The sequence below is a fragment of the Paralichthys olivaceus genome, chromosome 22 (genome assembly GCF_024713975.1).
Source record: "Paralichthys olivaceus isolate ysfri-2021 chromosome 22, ASM2471397v2, whole genome shotgun sequence".
Classification (NCBI taxonomy): domain Eukaryota; kingdom Metazoa; phylum Chordata; class Actinopteri; order Pleuronectiformes; family Paralichthyidae; genus Paralichthys; species Paralichthys olivaceus.
The window spans coordinates 15,434,466-15,458,532 of record NC_091114.1 but is presented as its reverse complement, the minus strand read 5'-3'; the positions used below and the strand labels follow the sequence as shown (position 1 = coordinate 15,458,532).

The following is a 24,067-nucleotide window of genomic DNA, read 5'->3' as shown; positions in this document are numbered from 1 at the left end:
AACAGGGAACAACTCTTTTTCTCTCCCCACTAGATTTTAGTGCTTCTGATATAATATTAATGTTGGTTTGTTTTTTAATCGTATTTTTCTCAATGGCTTCTGTGTCATGTGACTGACTTCAGGTCAGGTTTTTAAAACAGTTCTCTCTGGGTTCTGACGATTTTATTTAGAATTGTGAAACCGGAAATGCTACTCTTTGCAGAAAATAACTTGGCACAAGTGAAACTTCTGATGTCTGGAGTTTGTCCCGTGTGAGAGTTTTAAATTACAGATAAAATAAAAATGATAAATTGTGATGATTTCAATTTTTTTTTAAATGACTTTGTGGAGAAATTTAAATTTAAAAGCTGAGCTAACAAATGAAACCAGGAAACAAACTGAGGCAAAAAATAAATAAACTCTTTTTAAGTCAACATATGAAGAACAACCATGTGTGATCTCATTTCCCTGGAGCACGATTAAAGTAATGATTGTGAATAAAATCATTACATTTGTTTTGATGGTCGATTGATGCAAATCAACTGTTTTTTGGCGCCTTCTAGTGAAAAGTTTGAGGTACTTCAACTCTGTGTGAATATTTAGTTCTTATGTTACTTCATAACTTTGTAGAGGAAAAACTCTCACCTCCTTAATTTGAAATCTGAAGTTACTATAATCAATACCATATCTAGAAATCAATACGTGCACACAACAAATTGCAGAAAATTTACTTTTAATTCTTATCTTCTTATGAATAATAAAACAAAACAAGCTGTGCAAAGAAAGTTAAACCCTTGTCCATACAAATGTCTTCAGAACTAATTAAAAAAAGTCACAATCTCGTAATTAGATTTTTCTCTTGATTAAAAAGTTTATATGTGGTATAAATATCCTCCAATGGTTTTTCTTTATATAAAACATTAATTATTCAATATCAAGACTTTTAATTGTTTGTTTTACTCGATTTATCTGGAGCTGAATTTTAAAGGAAACATTTGATTTATTTCTAAAAACACAAATCATCACCGGAGGAAACTTTTTGCCTGTTTGAGACACAAGACTACAAACATACCCAGAATCCTCCCCGCGTGGTGCTGCGTCCTAAAAACGTCCGGTTTCCGGGAACTGGATGTTCGATGCTGTGTGTCCAGCGCCTCTCTTCCCCCGTCACCAAAATAATATAAATAACTTTATTCAACATTATTTAAATCTTACTGAAGATTATGTTGATAATCAATTATCTAAATTGGATAGTTTAGAGAAAAAAACTACATAAATTCCCAGAATGCTTCTCGCTCGGCGCTCCGTGCGTAAAGACGTCCGGCTTCCGCAATGAGCTTTGTCTGTAACCGTTCCAGTAGCTTTCCGTGTTATTTTTCACTAAAACCACATTAACGCTATGGTTAAAAAACAGAAACACCTTCATAAAGTTTATAAAAATATTTAAATGATCTATTTTTTATTATCTTATTATCTTTATTATCTTTATCTTCGGTCTAACGGAGCGGTACGCCGGCCTCACCAGCCCGGGGTCGGAGGGGGGCTGTTGACGGTGTAACACCAGGCTGAGGACCCATCGCTCCGCTGTGAATCTTCTTTTCTCGAGTTTCTGCTGAAAACACAGATTTAACTTCGTCGTCCATGAGTCGCAGCGGAGACAGAGATGAGGACAGAACCGGGACACGCTCCGTGGTGTATGTTTACAGTTCACAATACATCGAGACCTGTGACACTTTGTCCAAAGTCCCGAACCGGGTGAGTGAGGAGACACCGAAGCTAACTCACTGTTCATCTGCTGTTCATCTGCTGTTCATCTACTGTTCATCTGCTGTTCATCTGCTGTTCACTCACTGTTCATCTGCTGTTCATCTGCTGTTCATCTGCTGTTCATCTACTGTTCATCTGCTGTTCATCTGCTGTTCATCTACTGTTCATCTGCTGTTCATCTGCTGTTCATCTGCTGTTCACTCACTGTTCATCTGCTGTTCATCTACTGTTCACTCACTGTTCATCTGCTGTTCATCTACTGTTCATCTGCTGTTCATCTGCTGTTCACTCACTGTTCATCTGCTGTTCATCTACTGTTCATCTACTGTTCATCCACTGTTCATCTGCTGTTCATCTGCTGTTCAACTACTGTTCATCTACTGTTCACTCACTGTTCATCTGCTGTTCACTCGCTGTTCATCTTCTGTTCACTCACTGTTCATCTACTGTTCATCTACTGTTCATCTACTGTTCATCTACTGTTCATCTTCTGTTCATCTGCTGTTCACTCACTGTTCATCTTCTGTTCACTCACTGTTCATCTACTGTTCATCTACTGTTCATCTTCTGTTCATCTGCTGTTCACTCACTGTTCATCTACTGTTCATCTGCTGTTCATCTGCTGTTCACTCACTGTTCATCTTCTGTTCACTCACTGTTCATCTTCTGTTCACTCACTGTTCATCTACTGTTCATCTACTGTTCATCTTCTGTTCATCTGCTGTTCACTCACTGTTCACTCACTGTTCACTCACTGTTCATCTGCTGTTCATCTACTGTTCACTCACTGTTCATCTTCTGTTCATCTGCTGTTCACTCACTGTTCATCTACTGTTCATCTACTGTTCATCTACTGTTCACTCACTGTTCATCTACTGTTCACTCACTGTTCATCTACTGTTCACTCACTGTTCATCTACTCTCGGTCTCTGGTTGTGGTTTAACTTCATGTTGTTTCCCTTGTGTCCAGGCGAGTATGGTCCACTCTCTGATAGAAGCCTACGGGCTGCTTCAACACATGAGGTGAGCCGCTGCTGCAGTTTGTGTTTTCTAACTCAAATTCAGATTTAAATACAGATATTTACATGTTTTTTTCATTAAGTCAACATCTGTCAGAGAGATTCAGACTGAGAGAAAGAGCAGCTTTAATAAACCAGGCTCAAGAAATCCTAGTTCACAGAGAAGGTTTGAAGTGCATCTAAGTAAGTAGATAGAAAGATAGATAGATAGATAGATAGATAGATAGATAGATAGATAGATAGATAGATAGACATACAGACAGACAGACAGATAGATAGACAGAGAGACAGTCACAGTCAGTGGGGCTGATGTTGATGCTGATATCAAGGAATAAAACATTTTCATTATATATCAACTGATATTTTATCTATCTAATGATTATATCCAATATACTTTTATATATAGCATTTAAGAAAAACAGGTTTACTAAAATACTATATCGTATAAATACAGAGCATATAGAGGATATATAATTTAAAAATGTACACTGTCGTTAGACTTAGGGTTCAAACCCTTATGAAAAAGAAATGTAAAAGAGGTTTGATAATTTTATGAAAGTCTTTTAGTGACAAACACACTGAGGCGGTTGAAAGAAAATTAATTCTTATATATTTCAAGCTCGATCTTCTCAGGTCGTGTAAAAATCTGTGTCGGTCGGGCTCTGATTTTCTTGAATTGTTTCTCTTCAGTATTGTGAAGCCTCGTGTTGCCACCATAGAGGAAATGGCCAAATTCCACACAGATTCCTACCTGGAACATCTTCATAAAATCAGCCAGGATGGAGACAACGATGACCCCCAGTCAGTCGACTACGGCCTGGGTGAGAAACACAGAGAGTCCCTCTTACTGTGTGTTGCTGGGATCATATCAGATTCAAATGTGCCATCCAGATGAAAGTGGTAGAAAGGATGGGTTTAGAATTCATGTGCAGTGCCTGTTTCTTGGCAGCAGGAGGCAGCATGACACTGGTTTAGAAACTACTGAAAATACTTAAAACTAAAAATATAATTTTCCCGTAACTTTGCTGTTTCTTTCCATGTTGTTTATTTTCTGCTTTTACTGAAACAAACAACGCGTCTTTTAAAGATCTAACTTGAAGCTACACTGAGTGAGACGCTCTGAGAAAAGATCCTCTGTGGTTTGTTGGTCTTGGATTTTTCTCTCTCCGTCCAAAGTTTACATTTCTATCTTTAGAATCATCCTCCTTGTTTTTATTTCCTTGACTTGTTGCCTAACGCTGCCTCCCCTCTCCTCCCTCCTTCCCCTCTCCCTCTGTTGCTTCGTCTTTACATCCTCGACTCATCCCTCATCCTGTCATCTTCCTCCCTTTGTATTCCGCACACCTCTCTCTTTCTCTCCGGTCCATCTCTTTCTCGTTACAAAAGCAAAAGGCTCCACCTATTCCCAGATTAAGATCTTTCTCTCTCTCTCTCCAGCTTCTCTTCAATTTATCTACTTCCACATGCCATTGTTTTCTCTTCTTCAGAGAAAACTTCTTCTTTTTTCTTTCTTTGTCTCATTCCTCAGACTCGTCCCATCAGGTTTTCCTTAACCTCCTCTGTGAAGATAGGAATCAGCTTTTAGAAGGGCCGCCAGTGGAGAAATTAACTTTCAATCAAAGGCTAAAATCTTTCACAAAAAATCAACAAGGAATTCAAATATTTTTCTGAAATGCTTTCAGAGTTTTCTTGATCACTTTGTGATGAATTTATATTTAAATGCATGTTTTAGTAAATTAAAAAAATTGCCTTTACAATATCTAACTGATTTCTAACCAGCATTGTGGACATTTTTTTAAATATTTGTCATTTTGTGATGTTTCATTTCTTCTTTTAACCCTCGACCCCTCCTGTGTTACCCCAGGTTACGACTGTCCGGTGGTAGAGGGGATATTTGACTACGCAGCATCAATAGGGGGCGCCACGCTGACCGCAGCTCAGTGTCTGCTGGACCAAAAGTGTAAGGTGGCCATCAACTGGGCAGGGGGCTGGCACCACGCTAAGAAGTAAGGCAACACCTTCAGTCCACAGATACATCGTGTGCTACTACACACGGCATCAGCGTATGTTCATTCCTCTGCTCTGCGTTTTATGTATGTCTGGAATATTAGGATTGAATTTAGGTACCACCTGCCGTCCTGATTTGTTGCATCAAATAGAGACGATTTCTCTCTTTCCCTGTCTTTCTCCTGCAGGGACGAGGCGTCAGGCTTCTGTTACGTGAACGACGCCGTGTTGGGAATCCTCAAATTGAGGGAGAAATATGAGCGAGTCCTTTACGTTGATGTCGACCTGCATCACGGAGACGGTACACACCTCGCACACACAACGTCGTCTATCAACCACCGAACAGCATATTTCACTTTTTTTGATTAATGAGAACATTTCTTTTTCTCCTCCTCTCTCTGTAGGTGTGGAAGACGCCTTCAGCTTCACATCCAAAGTCATGACCGTGTCTCTGCACAAATTCTCCCCTGGATTCTTCCCAGGTTCGTCGTCGCAGATGTTGAACAGGAAAAACGTTTTCTCGTGACAAACTAAACTATTGAAAACAAATAGTGAAAAATAAACGTGTGTATGTTTAGGTACAGGTGACATGTGTGACACGGGACTGGGTAAAGGCCGCTGGTACGCTGTGAACGTCCCCCTGGAGGACGGCATCAAGGATGACAGATACTACCAGATCTTTACCAGGTACACACACACACACACACACACACACACACACACACAGTAAAATATTGGGAATTCCCTGTGCAGCTCTGAGTCGACTTTGATGAATTGTTTTCCTCGAGGATCCCTGAGGAGACATCCTATTTTTCCTCCCCTCTCCCGACCGCAGCGCCCCTCCCTGGAAGTCAAAGGTCTGGGTCAGTTACAGACGCTCGCCTTGAAGCTGGTGCCATTTCAGGGTTTTTGCTCAAGGGCACTTCAGCAGGGGATTCCTTCCAACTTAGGTTTTCACAGCTGAAGTATTTCGTCCTTGGATGAACATTTTAAAACATATAAACCTTCAGCTGCTTCAAGTGAAAATCAGTATGAAGAAGCTTTTTCAGATTCCCATGAAAACTTCACAGTACACACAGCACCACGTCCAGATTTGACTGATTTAAGTAGTAATCAGTAAATATAATCTGAGGCGTCACACGAGTATTTGCTTAATTTGTAGTTTCTGAAGCCGTAAAAAACTACATCTGTGCCAAAGAGAGAAGCCGTGGGTCAAACTGAGCTGGAGGAGGAGAAGCAGAAATGACTGATTGGCTGAGACACCTGTGGACGACAGACGAGCTCCTCAAAAGTGAAGCCAAGCGATCTTTAATCGCCCCCTGCTGGCTGGCTGCAGTATAAGTCACAAACCGTGTCTCCTTTCTCCTTTAGCTCAATGTTTGTCCAACGAGAGGAAGTGGAGACATGTTGTCCGACTTCTGATCGGTCGGGCCTGTGTGACGGTATCTGTGTTTACTGCCACCTTGTTTTCAGTGTGCTGCAGGAAGTGTGGGCACAGTTTAACCCCGAGGCGGTGGTGATGCAGCTGGGTGCCGACACGATGGCGGGCGACCCCATGTGTTCCTTCAACATGACCCCGGTGGGGGTGGGCAAGTGCCTGCAGTACGTCCTGCAGTGGCAGCTCCCCACGCTGCTGCTGGGCGGAGGTACGTGTGTGTTTATGTTATTGTGTGTGTGTATGCATAGGTGTACGCTCATGTGTGTGTTTGTCCCTGTATGTGACTGTATGCATACATGTGGCGTTTTCATGAAAGGTAGATAATCATCTTTTATCTTTGTATTTGTTTGTTTTTGCTTTGAACGTCAGTGATTTACTCACTTATCCACAATTACAGACGCACATACAGTACACACACACACACACACACTTACACACTCACACACACACACACACCGTGCTCTGTTCCAGACCCCTCAGCCCTCGGCCAGATGATAGCGACTAATTATACGACACAATGAAGCCATTTTACTCAACTACAATCCCACCTCTCTTCCTTTCTCTCCCTCCCTCTCTGTCCTACATACTTTCTCTTCATTACATCCTCCTCTATTTTTTGGGTTTTATATCGCTCAAGTCCGTCCTCTTCGTCCTTCTCGCTTTCTATTCGTCTTTCCTGTGTGACAGTGTCGATACATTTTCAGATTCAGCCGTTTATTTCCACAGCTTCCAGTTTGTGGCGTTGAGTCTTGCAGCTCTTTTATTTTCCTATAATGCATGAAAGTAAATCGTCCTCGTGAGTTTACGAGAAAACCAAGAGCTGCAGTGGCAGTGTTCAAACATTCCACTGTAGTTTCCTTTAATACAAAACTACAGATTATTTTACAACGCAGCCTAAAACCAAAATATTCTGCCTTTTCTCTAAATCTTGGCAAATAAAATCAACCACAGAAAAGTTCCCTCCCTGAAGCACAACTTAAGTGTTTCATAATCGTAGAGCCAGAAGAAATCAGCATAAACAGAGGATATTGTATTAAAAACTACAATAAATCAAGAAGTTGATCTCATGGTTTTAAACCTCCCTGTCTCTGGGGGTAAAGCTGATTTTTTTTTTGAACGTTGCTCTGTACATTAGGATTTTTGTTATGTTGTGTTTTAACCCCTTTGTCTGTTCGTTTGTTTGGATTATGCAAAAACCACGATACAGATTTCCAAGAAAGTTGGATCAAAGTTTAGTGCAGATCCAGACAATGGGGCGGATCCAGACATTTTCTATCACTTGATTGAAAATAATGAAATAGAGCAAGTTTTTTTTTTTTTTTCTACATTTTCCTGAATTTCCTCAAAAAAAGAATTCATCAGGCCTGTTTACAGGACTGATATCTACTCTGTGCAGTTTGGTGCAGCTTGATTTTGATTTAAAGGGACTGTTGTTGGGCAACAGAGTTTTTTTTATCAGCAGCATGAAGTATTCCTCGGAAAATTGCTGAAAATGTCCAAAATAAATAAATAAAATCTCACGATGTTGAAGAAGGATAGAAAAACATCTGCGCCAAAATGTCGAGTTCTTTCTTGGCCCGTGTCCCATCCCTCCTAGTTTTATGGAAATCTATTCTGTAGTGTAAAAACCAAACCTCTCTGTGAATTATACTTCACACGAGGTTCTACATTGTGCATAATCTGAATCAAAGCATGTATTCCTCATTTAAACTACGTTTTGGAATATTTCTTTTATCCATCTGACTTTTAAGAACTCCCCCCGGTGCTGTGATCAGGAGGTTTGGATTTCAGGAGGAATGAATGTGGGATGTTCAGTACCTGCAGCTTGTAACCACATAATAATGAACCTGTCTTAATCTTGACTTGACTCCCGTCTCCTCCTCCTCCTCTCTCTCACCAGGAGGTTATAACCTGGCTAACACGGCGCGCTGTTGGACGTATCTGACGGCGGCGGTTCTGGGAAAGACTCTTTCCTCCGAGATACCAGACCACGAGGTATGACAACACATTCTCTCTCTGTTATGGCCGCAGTCACAGACATTTACATATTCCCACATGAGCACAAATGTGCTCATTCATCGCACCGTCACATAAAAACACACACCCCCTTGTGCTCACCGTCTGCTGAGTCACTCCAGCTAATCAAGGATGACCGCCCACTTCTCAATAAAGGGGTTTGTTTCCAGGTGTGTGTGTACGTGTGTGTGTACGTGTGTGTGTACGTATGTGTGTGTGTGAAAAACCGAATTGTAGTAGCGTTGACAATTTCTTTCCGCTCGCCTCATCTACCACAGACCCCTCCTCTCTTTACATCTTTTAGCGAGGTGAACTTTTATTTACCGTATTACAGAGTTTAATCAACTTTTTTTTTTATAAATATAAGTTAAAGAATTACTTGACTATTTTGGGAAATAATTGTAAAACATTTTCTGGAAAAGTTTTGAGCTGGAGTAAAAATCTTTAGAATTTTATTTTAATCGTCCATCCACGAATACACTGATCAGAGTTAAATCAACAGGTATAAGCACGCGTTGTGGTGCTAATAGGAGGTTTCCTGTTTTAACAGAGAAGTGAAGCCAAAACATGTACATCGCCACCTGGTGGCTAGCTACAGTATGCGTCATAAAACCTCCATGTTAGGAGATGGATCAAAAAAGTTAAAATACAAGCTAAATAAACATTTCTCATTCTCCAGATGAGAATGAAGTCGGAGGAATGATTAAAAAAAGGAGGAGATGGAAAACTCAGACAAACGTTATGAGCACACGTACAGTAATTATGTGAGCACCATCACTGCTTGACGGGGGTGGGGGGGTGGGGGGGACAAAAGTTCCTCTCTGCAGGTTTAATTTAGTGAGGAGGGAAAGTGCCCGGATAATTTATGTTTGTGAAAGAAATGTCATGTGAGCGCTCTTCATTCTGCGAACTGGTAAATCAAATAGAGCCGTCCTCTCTCCAAATAGAAATCAGTCGACCCATCTGTCTCTCCCGCGCTGATATTCACACACACACAAAGAGGCTCTTTCTCCAGCAGCTGATTTTTTAGACCTTGTCTTGGTCAAATGTAATGAATAGCTGTGTGTGTGTGTGTGTCTGTGCGTCTGTGCATGTGTGTGTCTGTGCATGTGTGTGTGTGTGTTCTGACCGTGATGAAGGTGCCTCTTGTTTCTCCTCGTCAGCGTCCAGTGGCCCTAAATAGCCTTTGACCTCATTAAGAAGCACTCATTGAAAACAAAGCAACTATCAGTGCGGGCAGCTGCCACAGATGATGAAGATGAGGACACACACACACACACACACACCACACACACACACAGGTATTAAACAAACACCTTTCTGAAGTTATTCACTCCTTTTTTTTTTTAAATCTATACAAAAGATATATTTTAAAGGTAATTTTCTCCTGAAGTTGTGGTATCACACAACTTTACGTGTGTGTGTGTGTGTGTTTGTGTGTGTGTGTGTTCGTGTGTGTGTGTTTGGGCTCTGTCTGTGCCCGTTGTGCTCGATAAGAGGGGCATTTATCCATGATGACCAAGCAAAGCTGAAGTTCCAGCAACACGGGGAACAAAAACTACCTTTGTACCCCTGTTTGTGTGTGTGTGTGTGTGTCTGTGTGTGTGTGTGTGTGTGTGTGTGTGTGTGTGTGTGTCCTTCCTTGTGCTGTACTGTAGACAAAACCCCAGATGAATACAACCCTTCATTTTAGTCAGATCATATACTCGGCTTTATTTGTTTTCACTTCGCTGCTGCATTTCAATCGACGTCAAACTTTAATTTATCAAAAAAATGTTTGTTTAAAGAGTTTTCACTTAATCTCTTTTCCCAGTATTCATAAACGTGCGTACGGTCTTTGACATCTACTCGGCGATATGACTAAAAATACTGGTCCTAAAAACACAGCCATCACTCAGAGTTGCCCAGTCACATCAACAATAGTGCTGTAATATTCACTGATTACCAGACAAAATATGACACGGCAGATAACCCACACAATGGCCCTGCTTCTATCGCACGCATTATACTGCAGTATCTTATAAAAACACAAGTAAACGTGTCTTTTGTAGTTTGAACTAGGAGTCGCGCTGGCAGGTTGAAAGTCATTAACCCTCGCCGATAACTTGTATTGTGTGTCAGTCGTTAGCTGATACTTGTTTGACCCCCCCATTGTGTGATGGTGGTCGAGCCCAGGGGCGGACTGGGACAATAACTCAGGCCGGGAATTTGACTCCTTTCCAGGCCGCCCTTTTCACGCAAAGCACCAGACCTCTGATTTCGTGGACTGACCGTTGTTGTTGATGTAACGGTTACCAGACTGGTGAACAAGAAGGAGGTGCAGTAACTCATTGACGTCAATATACGTGCGTTCTTTTATTGGGGTGTTAAAATGCTAAAATTTCAGATGTTATATTCTCATAATATTTAATTTTTGGGATCTTTATTTGAGAGAATGTTTTCCATGCAGCTGTGAGGTGTAATAGCAGTGTTTGGTAAACAGCCAGATTTGTCCATCTGCCTTTCTTTAATAATTCAACCTGCACCGCCCCTCCTCCTCCTCCTCCTCTCTGATTCTGTTTTCGGTCATTTCCCAGCAGCTGAGTTCCTTCCAGCCGTGCTGTGGTTTGATGAAAACAAACCACAGATCCAAACTTCCTGCGGCCGCCCCGCTGCAGTGGGCAAACACGAATATACCATGTTCTCAGAGCGCTGCTGGTCCACCTCATATCCTTTGTCACATATTTGACCTTCCTTTTCTTTCTGACGCTCTTCTCTTTGCCGTCTCTACTTCATCCCCACAAAGCTCTAGAATTATTCTGATGTAGAAAGTGGCACCTGGACTTCAGAAGTAATTTATGTTTCTCCTTCAATATTTAAAACATTTTCATAGATAGACAGACAGATGTATGTAAACAGTTTATTGGAACAGCTAGAAAGCACAAACACATCAGCTGCAGCCAATAAATGCCTCTGCATTGCCCGATAGCTAGCATTGCCTCATGTTAACCCAACCGACGTAAATACAAATGTATGTGTCTCCGAGCCACACAGGAAGGGAGGACGTCTCTGGTCCCATGTCCCAGATTGGCAGCGGGGAAGCGTCCCGCCTCTCTACTTCCTCTTTTTCCTGTCTGCAGCCACTTCCTGTCCTGCCTCTCGCTGGCTGCTGCCGTCAGGGATGTGTCGGCTCCCAGAGTCACGGGCTCAATCGCCGGAAACATCACCAGCGTAGAGTGTGTGTGTGTATGTGTGTGTGTGTGTGTGTGTGTTAAGACCTGGGGAAATTTGTCTGTTTACAATCTGACACAGAAAAAATGTGTTGTGAAGAAGCTGATTATTAATTATTCTCATTTTCTTTGTCATTAAATATTTATATATTTATAAATATTTTTAATTTTATTTTCCGGGGAAAGTCAGAGGTGAATATTGCGATTCACAAACAATGAGCTGAAAGAGTCAGTTTCCCTTCGGGGACTCGTGACTCTGGTGCATCTCTGAACGTTATGGTTCCACGGAAAGACTTGATCCTAGAAGAAGGAACCATCGTTCACTTTGTCGCCTTCATTTTAATGCTTTCCCGACATTTCAGAAACATACAAATGCTAAATGTAAAGTTCCTTAAACCGAATCTAGAAAATAGGGACTGATGAAAAAGTAGGGGGGGGTGAGAGAGAGAGGTGGGGGGGGTGTACGTGCGATATGTGACTATGATTTGGGCATCGGGCCGATTTTTTTTTTTCTTTCCTTGTTGAAAACATTTATGAGATAGCGGCTTGATATCAGACAGAGTCCATTTGTTTTCCGAGACGTTTTCCCCTCCGCTGTGCAGCTCGGTGTCCTTCAACACTGGAGATCCTGCTGATCGCTGTGAAAACAAACACACACACACACACACACACATATTACTGTCCACAGATGGACACATGAGGACACACTTTCTCACAAATACACATGTTCTTCCATGTGTAAGAAAACACGTGACCATGTTTAAATGCTGGTATATTGGTATCAGAAATAGTTTTACTCTCTAATATCGACATCCGCCGTGTTCGTCAGGCTTGTAGTTCAAACGGCACAAAAACATATCGTCAAATAATGATGAATCTTTTTACTTACAAGTGTTTACAAATCTTTATATTTACATCTCTGTGTAAAGCACAAGTTGAAAACCATTCATCAAACTGATGCACGCGCAGCTTTCGAGTCGAGGGCCGTGTTTCTCATGCAGCTCATACCAGCAGTGAGTGATGGGCAGAGGGTCTGTGTTCCAGACCCGGCTAAATAAGCAGAGACCTTTCAGTATTTATCTCCCTGTGCGTCTGAGCCAGAGACACTGGAGCCGGTCAGCGGGTATTTTCTGTCTCGTGACCTTGTCCAGGTGATGTAGATGTGCTGCGTCACTGGACCGCTAATGTCCCTCGTTCATCATTGCATGCATCGTTTTGTCTGTTTCATGTGTTCCCTGCACAGAGCTGCTCTTTTTTCTTCTTCTTCTCCTTCTTCTTCTCTCGCTCCGCAGACGTCTGTGGTCGACAAAGTGTTATAAATAATATTAAAATGTTGGAGATATTATAGGAGGAGAAGTATTTCTTTTAGGAGTGTCTGCACCTCTCTCTTCCTCGCTTCCTCTCTCTCTCTCTCTCTCTCTCTTCTCCCCATGGTCATCCAAGGCAAACAAGCAGGCAGCAGGAGAGTGTGTGTGTGTGTGTGTGTGTTGTGTGTCTGTGTGTGTGTGTTGCTGGACAGCAGGAGACAGAGCACTGGGTTCATGGGAATACATAGCGGTTGTGCTGGTGTATGTGTGTTAAGTACTCTCATGTTGAGCTCAGTTGAGACCGGAGGTTAAGACACAAAAACTCATCTGAGTTAATTGGAAACAGAGACACACACACACACACACACACACACACATCCCCATTGACATTCACACAAAAACACACACACACACACACACACACACACACACACACACACTTCATCTACCTTTATTTCACACCAAAGATGTGCCAATCAAGTTTTTTGGCAAAGCTTCTTCCCTTGTAAACTCGGTTCGACGTCAGCGTGCAGAGAGCAAACAAACCAACAACATGACGCCAGGTCGCTGGCTGTAAATGAGGAGCTGCTAGCTGAAGCTAAAGCTCCGTCTGTGCTCGATGAATCAACGGGTTCGGTGCAGAATTCAAACAGACTGTTTGTGTGGGTACAGTTCTAATTCTGTTGAAGGTTATATAAACTGATTCCAGACTGAATCCACTTGATCTCAGCTTCACATTGGTGCTTATTTGTTTCCATGCAGTGGCTGAAAAAGCTTTCCACCGAATGAAACCACATTTAAACCTGCAAGATTTTTTTGATTTCCGGATCCACACCAAATTGCACAGGCCCGTAATTATACTGTGAATCATTCTCTGTTAACTTTTCTTGCAACGATAAAGAAAGTGAGAAAGTCACAGTCACGATATCGTGTCAGCTCACGTCCGGTCGACCGTCTCTGTGGGAAACACAAGGGTTAGCATCGCAGCTGATATTTATCCAAGCTATCTCTACTACACGCACTAGTATAAATTCCCTCTCTCTGACTCACACACCCATATGCTCAGGGCGTAAGACAGAGTTGCCTTTGTCTTTCAAGTAAACATAAGTATACTCCTCGTGCACGTTGGCTCGGCTCAGCTGTGTGTACATCTGCTCAGGCCTCTGTGTGTGTGTGCGTCGCCACCAGACCTTCTGAAGTCGTCTCTAGTGACACACATCTCATCCGCTAAAGAGGTTCAGTCCAAAATTAAAATGTTCCATGCAGTCAGGGTAGAAATTATTACAGCATGTTTGCGGAATCAGTTCGCCAATCTAGCTATTAATCTAATAATCCTTATTTCATACATGGTTTTCCATTGTATGTAATGCTCAGCAAAAACAATTCCCCACTCTCGAGGTCCACTTTTCAGAGCTTAAAACCACATCTCATGCTCTGTTGTCATCACAATTACATCATATTGTGGAATATATGTGGCGGGGGGGGGGGGGGGTCATAACCCTTGTGTCTGCAGTTGAAAGCTCAGGAACAATCAAAGTGGAGCTGGAGTCAAAAGTTCTGCAACTTCTGATTCCCAGCTCATCAATGAGCGGCCACGCTCGGAGGGGTTTTCAATGCAATCTCAGAACAGGTGATTTGAAACGGACAAATCCCGAACACATGGTCGTTGAGCGTTGGGCCTCCGTCACCTTGGGTTGCTGTGTGGGCTCCGCTGAGTCCTCGGAGTCCAGGGCTTTCACAACACTCGGCGCAGATGGACTGACGCACTTGTGGTCAAACCTGGCCGCGGAGTTTGTTTTGCTCTCATGGCACTGAGTCACGGCCCGACTAATTCCTCAGAAATGCATTTTTCAACTGCTCTGGTTTTCACTTCTGGTTGAACCCACTCGCTGGATTTCCACCTGTTTTTCTTTTTTTCCCGTTGGCAGGTTTTGTTTTCATGGAATTGGGCCGACTCTGCCAGGAGCCTTTGGTATTTGCTGAAATCATCTCAGACTTATTTATCCATGTTGGTGAGGCCCAGGCTGTCTCAGCGGAGGTTTGACTGATTTGTGGTCCGTCTCCTGCGCTCTGCATTACATTTTCTCTCTTCACGTGAACCAGACATGAGTGTCTCATACATTTGTTTGTGTCAATGCAACTCCAAGACAACTCACAGAGTTCGGGGAATATAAAGAACATGTGTCCGTCTGAAAAGTTTGTTCTGGCAACGCTCATGTTCCCCAGAGGATGAATCCTTATGAGTTCTGTGATTCCCTTGACTTTTCCTCTCGTGCCATCGCGACGCAAGTCTTTCCTGCTTTTAATGAAACCGTTGAACGGATTACTTTAAAACTGATGTACACATATTATCATGATCCCCTCAGGATGGATGACTATACTGACTTTAGCAATCCAGTAACTTTTCATCTAACGCCCCCATCAGGTCAAATTTAAATCTTCTCGTTCTGGTTCGGGCCTAAAATATCATCAGAATTAATCACATTCCTGTGGCTCTTGTCTCATTTTGTCTTGTTGTAGCTCAGATGAATTTATATAATGCACAATATAATAAGTAAATCTGTAAAAGATATTGGAAAGAATAAAAAGATATGTTGGTCAGGCAGAAGGAAAACTAGTTTGGAAAGATACGTTGAATTTTTTGGGTGTATGTCCTTTTTTTTTTTAAACTTTTTTTTTGGGGTTTTAAGGAATGATCCGTGAAAGCCTGAGTAAACATTCATCATCAGTCGGATTCTTCAAAGTCCAAAACGGATTCCGATATTTTCCAGGAAAGCAGCTGCATTCTTTAAAAAAAAAAAAAAAAGAAAAAGAGAGAGAGACAGAGGAGAAAGTGTACTTTGGTGCTCGGCTGCGGTGACTGTGTGCAGATGTGAGCGATGAACGTTTGACTGTGAATAAGGACGAGAGAAATGAAACGTTATTTTAAAATCAGTCAATCTAGATGTGTCATAACGATCTCTGTGACATGATCTCTCTCTCTCTCTCTCTCTCTCTCTCTCTCTCTCTCTCTCTCTCTCTGTCTGTGTGTTTCTTAGTTTTTTACAAAATACGGACCAGACTACTCGCTGGAGATCAGCCCGAGCTGTCGACCAGACCGGAACGACACCAAACACCTGGACCAGGTCATCGGCACCATCAAAGGTGTGTGTGTGTGTCTGTGTGTGTGTGTGTGTGTGTGTGTGTGTGATGTGGATGCACAGGTGTTGGTGTGGTCGAGGGTGTGGTGGGTAAACAGGTGTGAGTCTGTTTGTGTGCGTCTCCCTGAACCCTCGCTCACCTAAAGCCCCTTTGTCTCTGCACGGCTCTTTTTAAGTCTGGTTTCATGCTCTGTTCTCGACTGAGTGGGATAAAAGTCTGGCTTGTTCCTCTTCTTTTTTTTTTTTTTTTCCGTCCTTGCGGCTCTTAACATCCTTTTGTGTGTGTGTGAACATACTGTCGACCCAGCACATGTACCCACAAACCCTCCTCGACCCGAGTCTGGGTCTCGATACATGTGGTATTGTCTATTTTTGCAGCATTGTCTTTCTATATATTCCTTTATGTTTGTATATTCTTCTGTGAGTGTGTCTCCGGCCGTGTGGTTGGGCCTTCGGTCTCTGCGTTGACAGCCCGCAGCGCCCAGAAGAGATCCATCCCTCAGGGTGAAACTTAGGGGAAGAGTTGAGCGGCGGCAGAGTTACTGGATGTGAGGTCAGGAACTCGCCGCAAAAGAAACAGACGTGAAGCGCGTCTATAGGTCGAGTTCATTTTACGAACATCAAACCGCGCTCTGCCAAGATTTTGAGAGAAGAAAGAAATCTGATTTGGTGTCTCGTGTAATGTCAAGGTTCTGGTGTGAAGACGTGTTCGCCCGCAGACCAAAAGGAAATACTTCTTCCTCTCTCTCCGTTTGAGGACATTTCACCGAAGCAGTTATCCATCATGTCTGTGTTTGTTAATTCAAACCGTTCAAAACCGCTGACCCCTGCGGAGGAATTGAATCGGGCCCTTTAAAGCACGTCGGTGTTGCTACGGTTACACCTGCCATCCTCAGTCCTCTGCTGCCGACACTGTGTTCATTTCGATTTGAATGGAAACAAGGACATTTGGATACGATGATACAATCACTTCACTTCCTCATTCGTTCTTATCTGTCACTTATTGCCGTCCATCTCGTCCTCTTCTCGTTTTCACCGTCGCTGTTCCTCGTGCATCGTATTGTACAAGAGAAACCAACTGTAGAATCGACTCTGCTTCCTGTTTACACCAGCAAACGACAGAATGTAGTTCCCCCGGGTGCTCAGAGAGAAAACAACAGAGTCTGCACAACACTGACGACACTTCGGGTGTGACAACATACAATGAAATAAAAGTTGTGGTCTCCCGACTTAACTACAACGGTGGGACCCACTGGAGAGGAAGTTTTAAAATCTCCACTTTAACGGTGGAAACTGCTGCTCAGTTTGAACGGAGCGCCGGTTTGTCCAGATTACAACGAGAGCCATGTTGGATGCTGGGTCGGTTTATACAAACAACATTAAGCGCTCCGCTCTGAAAAACTCCAGGTCACATCAAATCAGGGGAACAGGAGTTTTCTTTTCTTTTTTGCCAAAATTCACTTGGTCTGTTGGCTCGCAGTAAATCATCAAGACCAGAGGGGCTGAGAGTATCGCTGGTTTCCAGTCATACGGCTTTTATTAGGGGCGAGAGAAGGCGCGGATGGATGAACAAACAGATGGATGGAGGGAATAAAAAGGAGGAGAAATGAGAAATGAAATGCAGACAATCCAAAGACAGAGAGAGAGAAAGAGAGAGAGACGGGGAGAATGTACATTTTGCCGCCTGGTGCCATGTGGCTCTCCTGTCGTTTATCAGATCTCTTGTTCTCTTTCTTCCCTTTGCTCGGTCAGAGTAAACTGTCAACTGCTCGTTAAGGCTCGTTATTCATGTTTTAATTGAAGTTCATCATTAAGATGATTCGATTTGACTCTTATGAGCAGTTGATTTCATCTTTTCTTTCTCAGGCTCATACATTTACAGTGAATCCAGGGGACTTTTGCTCCCTTCTCTTCTCTCTCTTGTCCTTCTTCCACTGAAGTTTCCATCCTGCTCTCAACCTGTCACGTCTGTTTAATGTCCTCTTTCTTTTCTTCATTCCTCTCTTTCTCTTCCATCTCCGTCATGTCAGAAACCACTTTTCACAAAATTGCTTGTGTCACAGAGCGCTTTACCACACAGCGAGCAAGACCCGACCCAAAAAAATAAAACCTCAACAAGAAAGTGAGAGCATTATGATTTTAAATATCGTGGAGTAATCCTACGTGTCGTTTTGTCTACGATTTAAAAAAAGATCCACATGTCTGCTAACTTAACTAATGCATACACACGAACACAGGGTTAGGAAAAGCTCTAACGCACACACACACACACACACACACACACACACACACACACACCTCTAGGCGAACATATCCACATGACATCATTGGGGTGGATAAGTGTTTTTCTGGTTTTGGAAATGCTGCACTGCTTATAAACATTGGTTTCCCTGAGAAACTGGGCAGTGTGAGTTTGTATGTTTGCGTGTGTGTGTGTGAGTTTGTATGTTTGCGTGTGTGTGTGTGTGTTTGCATGTTTGCGTGTGTGCATCCACATCTGCTCCGTCTGCTGGCACGAATGAACTGCTAAGTTTTGAATCTTCAAGTGGTAATCCCTAAAACCCTTCATATTTCTTCATCTTCGTTCAGCATGTGTTGTGTCTCCAGACCAGATGTTTAACTAACTGTGTTACGATGTGCTCACGCTGCACAATTAAATCAGAATATACTATTTTATACAGGAAATGATACAAGGCCATTTTTCAATGAATAAAAAAAAACAGGAACGATACGACAGCCGTCATCTCCACTGAAGGAGCCAGAGTTTAAAAAAAGATTTTTTTTACTTATACTGCAGCCGTCCACCAGGGGGCGGTCGGTTTTAAAGTCGCAGTGTCGCCAAAACTCCGTGGGTTCGGTTCAGTTCAGTTCATGTAATAAAAGTCCAAATGTTTCTGTTACACACATCAGGCTTTTACTGGTGTTCCAACATAAACTGTCCAGTTAGTGCGTTTTTCAGAATAAACACATCACGGCCACTGTTACAAGCATTAAAACATCGAGACAACTCCAAAATAAAAGACACAGCGAGCTTTATGTATTTTTAAATGTTGTTTTTAGAGAGTTACTCACTCTTTCCTTTTGTTTGCCTCTGCCTCACACACACACACACACACACACACACACACACACACACACACACACACACACACACACACTGGGGCTTGTTAAACGTCTGTATTAATTAAAATGTGATTTTTATTCGGTGATTGTCGGAGGCGACAGCAGCTGTTTGTGTGTTCACTGTCCTCTGTTTACGAGGCTCTGCTAGTGTGATTTCCCCTGGGCTTGTGTGTCTGTGTGTGTGTGTGACTGTGTGTGACTGTGTGTGACTGTGTGTGACTGTGTGTGTCTGTGTGTGTGTGTAAACTGCCAGCCGTTACTGTGTGATTGTATCTTATATTATCAGTGCGTGTGAGCAAGGAAATACTGCAGCATCTTTACATCCTTCCAGCTCGTTAATGTCTCACACACACACACACACACACACACACACACACACACACACACACACACACACATTCACAGGCTCCTATTTTACATCCGACACAAAGCAGCACCAAACCACTGTGTAGTCACTGCGAGACCAGTTTTCTTTTTCTGGTCCAGCGCCCACGTTGTTTAAATATCAACGTGCACGTGCACCCGTGGGTGTGTTGGTCTTTAAATGGGGTGTGGTCAGGCTCATTGTTTGGAGCTTCACTATCTTCAGGCAGCAGAGAGCCGGTCCTGAGTCAACGATGCACCATTGTCTTGTGTTTTATTCAGTGAATTATCAAACAGTAATATTTGCCTGTAGGCAGGTGTACCGTGCACAACACACACTGTTGATTTTATTTTTATTTTTTTTAAACACCTGGAACCGGAGACTACACTGTGATTGGTTAATTGCATGTTACACCTTAAACACACGGATGATTAGCGAAGAGACTCAGAGCAACACTTTTGAACAATGCGTCTCATTCAGAGGTCGGTTTTTCTGCCGTTAAACAAAAAGAGGATTTGCTGCTGATCATTGAATTAGAACCCGACTACACTCCTCTTTGACAGTTTCACCATTTTCTCAGATGTAATTAGGGAAGTGAAAATAAAATCTCTGGATCCCCCTTTCGTCTGAATCCATGATAACAGGTAATGGGTTCTATCTCGGCCTCTGTCTCATCCTTCCACCAAGTTTAGTGGAAATCCGTCGAGTAGTTTTTCTGTAATCCTGCCGACAAACCAACAGATGGACTGGGGGCGAAAACACAACCTCTTTGGTTGGAGGACAAAACAGACTTTCAGACAAAGAAATACAACCAGGACACAAAACGGAAGCAATCCGTTCACCGTCAAACCTAAACTGGAGAATTACTTCCACACCAACAGACGCTGTGATAGATGAAGTTCTGCAGGTTGTAAATATCCGTGGTCGCTCGTCACTTCAGAATTCCCTGTTGTCCACATCTGGAAAGCGAAGAGAAGTGGGAGAGTGGATTCAGGGAGAGACGAGAGAAAAAAGACGACGAGTCAACCTACGTCAATATTTTTTACATTAATCTTTTATTGTTAGAGATTAATTTAAAAGAAAATAGCCAAGTTCAAAAACCTTCCGATGTTCGGTTTACAATGATTCAAAACACGTTTGAGAATCTTCAAACTTTTTTATTGTTGGTTTCTTCCTCATCAAATCACTTCAGAGGTTAATTGCTCGTCAGAACCGTTGGTTATTAAACATCTCTGTCCGTTGACTCGTCGCTTCAACGCCTGAAAACAGACCAAAGGTAACAAACACGAGCAGGAGGAGAGGGACGACAGGTTCGATCCTGAGACGCTGATAAAAGTTTAAATACATTTTTTTTGCGATATTTGAAAGTTAATATCCCGTCGGCTGTTTTTCTGCCCGTGCAGCTTCAGGCTCTGCTCGTGAGCACGCTTCCTCTTTTCCTGTTTTCAGCTCACATCATGATTCCTGAAACTGCCTTGTCTGCAACTGTTGCCCGAGAGACTTTGTCAGCAGATGCATCTGTCCTCAGTTGGCTCCTGTCGTCTGTGTGATAACAGTGTGGAGATAGAGGCCAGGCTCTCAGTTGTTTAACTTTCTGCCGTTAACTGCGTTTGTTTATGTGGTTTCCAGTAAATCACCTGACGTAGCAGAGCGGGAAGAATTTAAATGACTGAATGAATTTAAATCGTTCCTCCAAGTTTTTCGTGATAAATCTTTCGGTCACTTTCGCCAAAGACGCCACACGCGGAGATTCAAACCTCCAGATTCAGCTTCACCCTCTCTGAGATAAAAATAGAGGGACGTGCACCCGGAGACTAAAAACCCTCTGAAGTATTGATGCAGCTGATTGTGTTCCGTCGAGCTCCTCGATAAAGCTGCTGTCGCTGCAGCAGAACATGACAGGTCTCCTCTGACAGCTCCACAATGGCCGACCGACAGGACATCCTCCCTCACTGCGTCAGTGAAGGGCTGCGTTTGTCGGGGCAATTACTCATCCAACGAGAGGGTGTGTGTGTGTCTGTGTGTGTGTGTGTGTGCAACATGTTTATATTTCACAAGCAGGCAATTTAACATAACAATAGACCAACAAAGAGGCTTTGTTACGTCGTAACATAGAAACTAAACCGACGACTAGACTTTTTAATGAGGCTATTGTGCGTGTGTGTTTGTGTGTGTGTTTGTGTGTGTGTGTACTTAACGTTGTCGTTTCCGTATTGATCCTTTATTTGCATTGTTGTGTGTCATCTGGAGCGACTGGATTTCCACTGTCTCCCCCCAAAATAGGGGACACTGTCCTCAGAGGCCAATTAATCGTCAGGCGATGTTTTTCTGAGTCGTGATTAGTCGGCTCGTTAATCAGCGAGAGGAGGCGACAGTGTGTGTGTTTCCGTCTTGTTTGTTTGTTCGGGGGTTTATCTTTGTATATTTTTTGTATCCCACTTAATTTTGGACCCTCCTCCTTCCTCCTGTGTGTGTTTGTGTGTGTATGGGGGGGGGGGGGGGGGTGTTGCTAGTTGTGTGCATGTATATTGTAACATGTGTGTTCACCCCCCCCCCCAACTCTCATTTCTCTCTCTTTCTCTTGTTTACAGGGAATTTAAAGAATGTGGTTTAGGAGCCGGCGGACTCGGCCTCTTCACACACACACACACACACACACACACACACACACATACATTCAGACCCACAAACACACACCATGTTTCCAAACCAGGTCGATGCTCGGTGGCTTTAATGAAGACAATATGGAGCGGACCCCTTCGGCCCCGAGGCACGGAGCGAACCAGGGAGGGATGAAGGCAGCGAGAGAAGGTTTTGGAAAACATTAGCCGAGTGTTTCCAGAGGATAACAGTTTAATAAGGGGGGGGGGCGGTGATGTGGTCGCTGTTTTTAATCCTGTTTTCTTTTTTTTGTTTTGTGTTTTTGAGAAGCTACAGTTTGTGTGTTTCCTGCGGATGAGAGAGTTTATACAGTTTGCTCAGTGTGGTTGTGTAAACCTGAATTACAGCCGGACTCTGTAATGCGCCCGCTCGTTGTTTGTGTTCGTCCATCAGCTGCACATTTGAACCTAAATGGAAAAACAGATCTTTCAGGTGTCCGGTTTCACGTTCACCCCGGTGCTGCTGTGATTTCAACCCCCCCCCGGGGACACATAAGCGCTAAAACAGACATAGGACCCAAACGGCCACCTTCCCCAAAACGCCCGTCCTCCTGGGTTTCTGATCGGGTCTGGAAAAGTCCTGAAAAGTATGTGAGACGTCAAGAGACACTCGGAAAGTTTACAAACAAACGGTCTGGAGAAGTTTTGGAAAACAGCCGGTTACAGATTAGAAGTTTATTTGCTCAGCCACGTTGTTTTGACCCCTGGGCAAAATCTGCAAATTAAACATCTGGATGGAATTTTAAATGGAAGATATGTAGGGAAAGTTAAAAAGTTCTTTTTTGTCCACAGACAATAACAAAGCTCATATGAACCTGAAGGAGGATTTAGACAGAGATGGTCCTGAACTGGTTTTACACAACTGCACATGTGTCTGAAGTTTATTCATTGAGCTGACGCTGGTTCCACGAAAGAACTGGAAATGAAAATATTCGACACCATGATACACAACTGACCAATAATTGTTTAATGGTTGTTTTTTCTATTGTTCTTGCACGTTTTTTTTTTTTTAAATAAGTATAAAGACTAAAGGAAAATCCCGTCTTTGTTCCTGCTTATCCATGATTTTGAACTTGGCATCAGAGAAAAGCTAAAATGTTTAAAAAGTTAAATCCCCCCCGTGTTTGATTCTCAATATATGTATGTGACAAAACTGCAAACTGTCATTTGACCACGTTTTTTCTAAATCCACTGCAGATAAACGTTCAATCTTTTTCTAATATTTTAGAAATTGAAAGGTTTTCTATCTTCATTTGTTTTCCCTTTGTCCGAGTGTTTTGATGTAGGAACCACAGACACTTGTTGAAATAAAAGACAGGACGGCATGTTGTTGTCATGTGTCTCCGCTGTGTTTTAAGACTTGATTTATGTAGCGACGGCTGCTTAATAGCGGCTTTAATGGGCCCAGCGTTTGAAAGAGGAACCACAAATGTCAGGCAGGTTCCTTTAGAAGTGATGTTCCCCAAATTAATGGCCTGGAAATTCACACCAAATGTAGGAGTCGCCACTCGAGAGCTGGCATGTGCTGAACAGAAGTGTGTGTCAGCGTGTGTGTGTGTGTGTGTGTGTGAGTGAGGATTCCCTGTGATCTTTATGAACAGGGCTGTGGTCACCGTGGCGGTTTGAGCCCAACGTAGCCGGAGCAAATGAAACTCATTACACCGTTTACGAGCTCAGAAAAAGGAGAGGCCATTGAAATCCTATCTTGTAAACTGGTGTGGGGGGTGGGGGGGGGGGGGGCTTTGTAATCATAAGCGATGTGAGAGACTTGTGTGTGTTTATGTGTTTTTTTTTTTTTTTGGTCTGCGGAGTCAAATTAGAAAAAATCCGAGGGGCCCCCGAAGGTTTCAGGGCACCACTGGAAATCCTGGATTGTGCTTTTTTGTTTTTTTGTTGTTTTTTTTAACAGAAAAGCTGAAGCCGGGGTCGGGTTCTGTCGAGACCCAGGTGGTCTTCGTTTGGGAGGAGCCTGGGTGTTTGGGCTGTTTGTGGTTGGAAGTAGAGACAAGCAAAACTTAAAATACAGAAAAACACCGAA

The 24,067-nt window shown here is 42.9% G+C and overlaps 1 protein-coding gene across 1 annotated transcript; it reads left to right on the top strand.

The window, feature by feature from the left end:
* The first annotated feature begins 1,497 nt into the window (after window positions 1-1,497).
* On the top strand, window positions 1,498-23,354 carry hdac8 (histone deacetylase 8). The gene is made up of 11 exons (XM_069518501.1): window positions 1,498-1,734; window positions 2,717-2,769; window positions 3,456-3,586; window positions 4,630-4,771; window positions 4,961-5,073; window positions 5,177-5,254; window positions 5,351-5,459; window positions 6,246-6,418; window positions 8,111-8,205; window positions 15,781-15,886; window positions 21,961-23,354. Exons 1-11 carry the CDS (start codon window positions 1,621-1,623, stop codon window positions 21,981-21,983), a joined length of 1,137 nt encoding a protein of 378 aa, XP_069374602.1. The 5' UTR covers window positions 1,498-1,620; the 3' UTR covers window positions 21,984-23,354.
* Window positions 23,355-24,067: the final 713 nt, after the last annotated feature.

Coding starts and splice junctions, on each gene's coding strand:
- hdac8 (XM_069518501.1), top strand. CDS start 1,621: ATGAGTCGCAGCGGAGACAGAGATGAGGACAGAACCGGGACACGCTCC. Junction 3,587..4,629: donor GTCAGTCGACTACGGCCTGG/GTGAGAAACACA, acceptor GTGTTACCCCAG/GTTACGACTGTCCGGTGGTA. Junction 8,206..15,780: donor CCGAGATACCAGACCACGAG/GTATGACAACAC, acceptor TGTGTTTCTTAG/TTTTTTACAAAATACGGACC.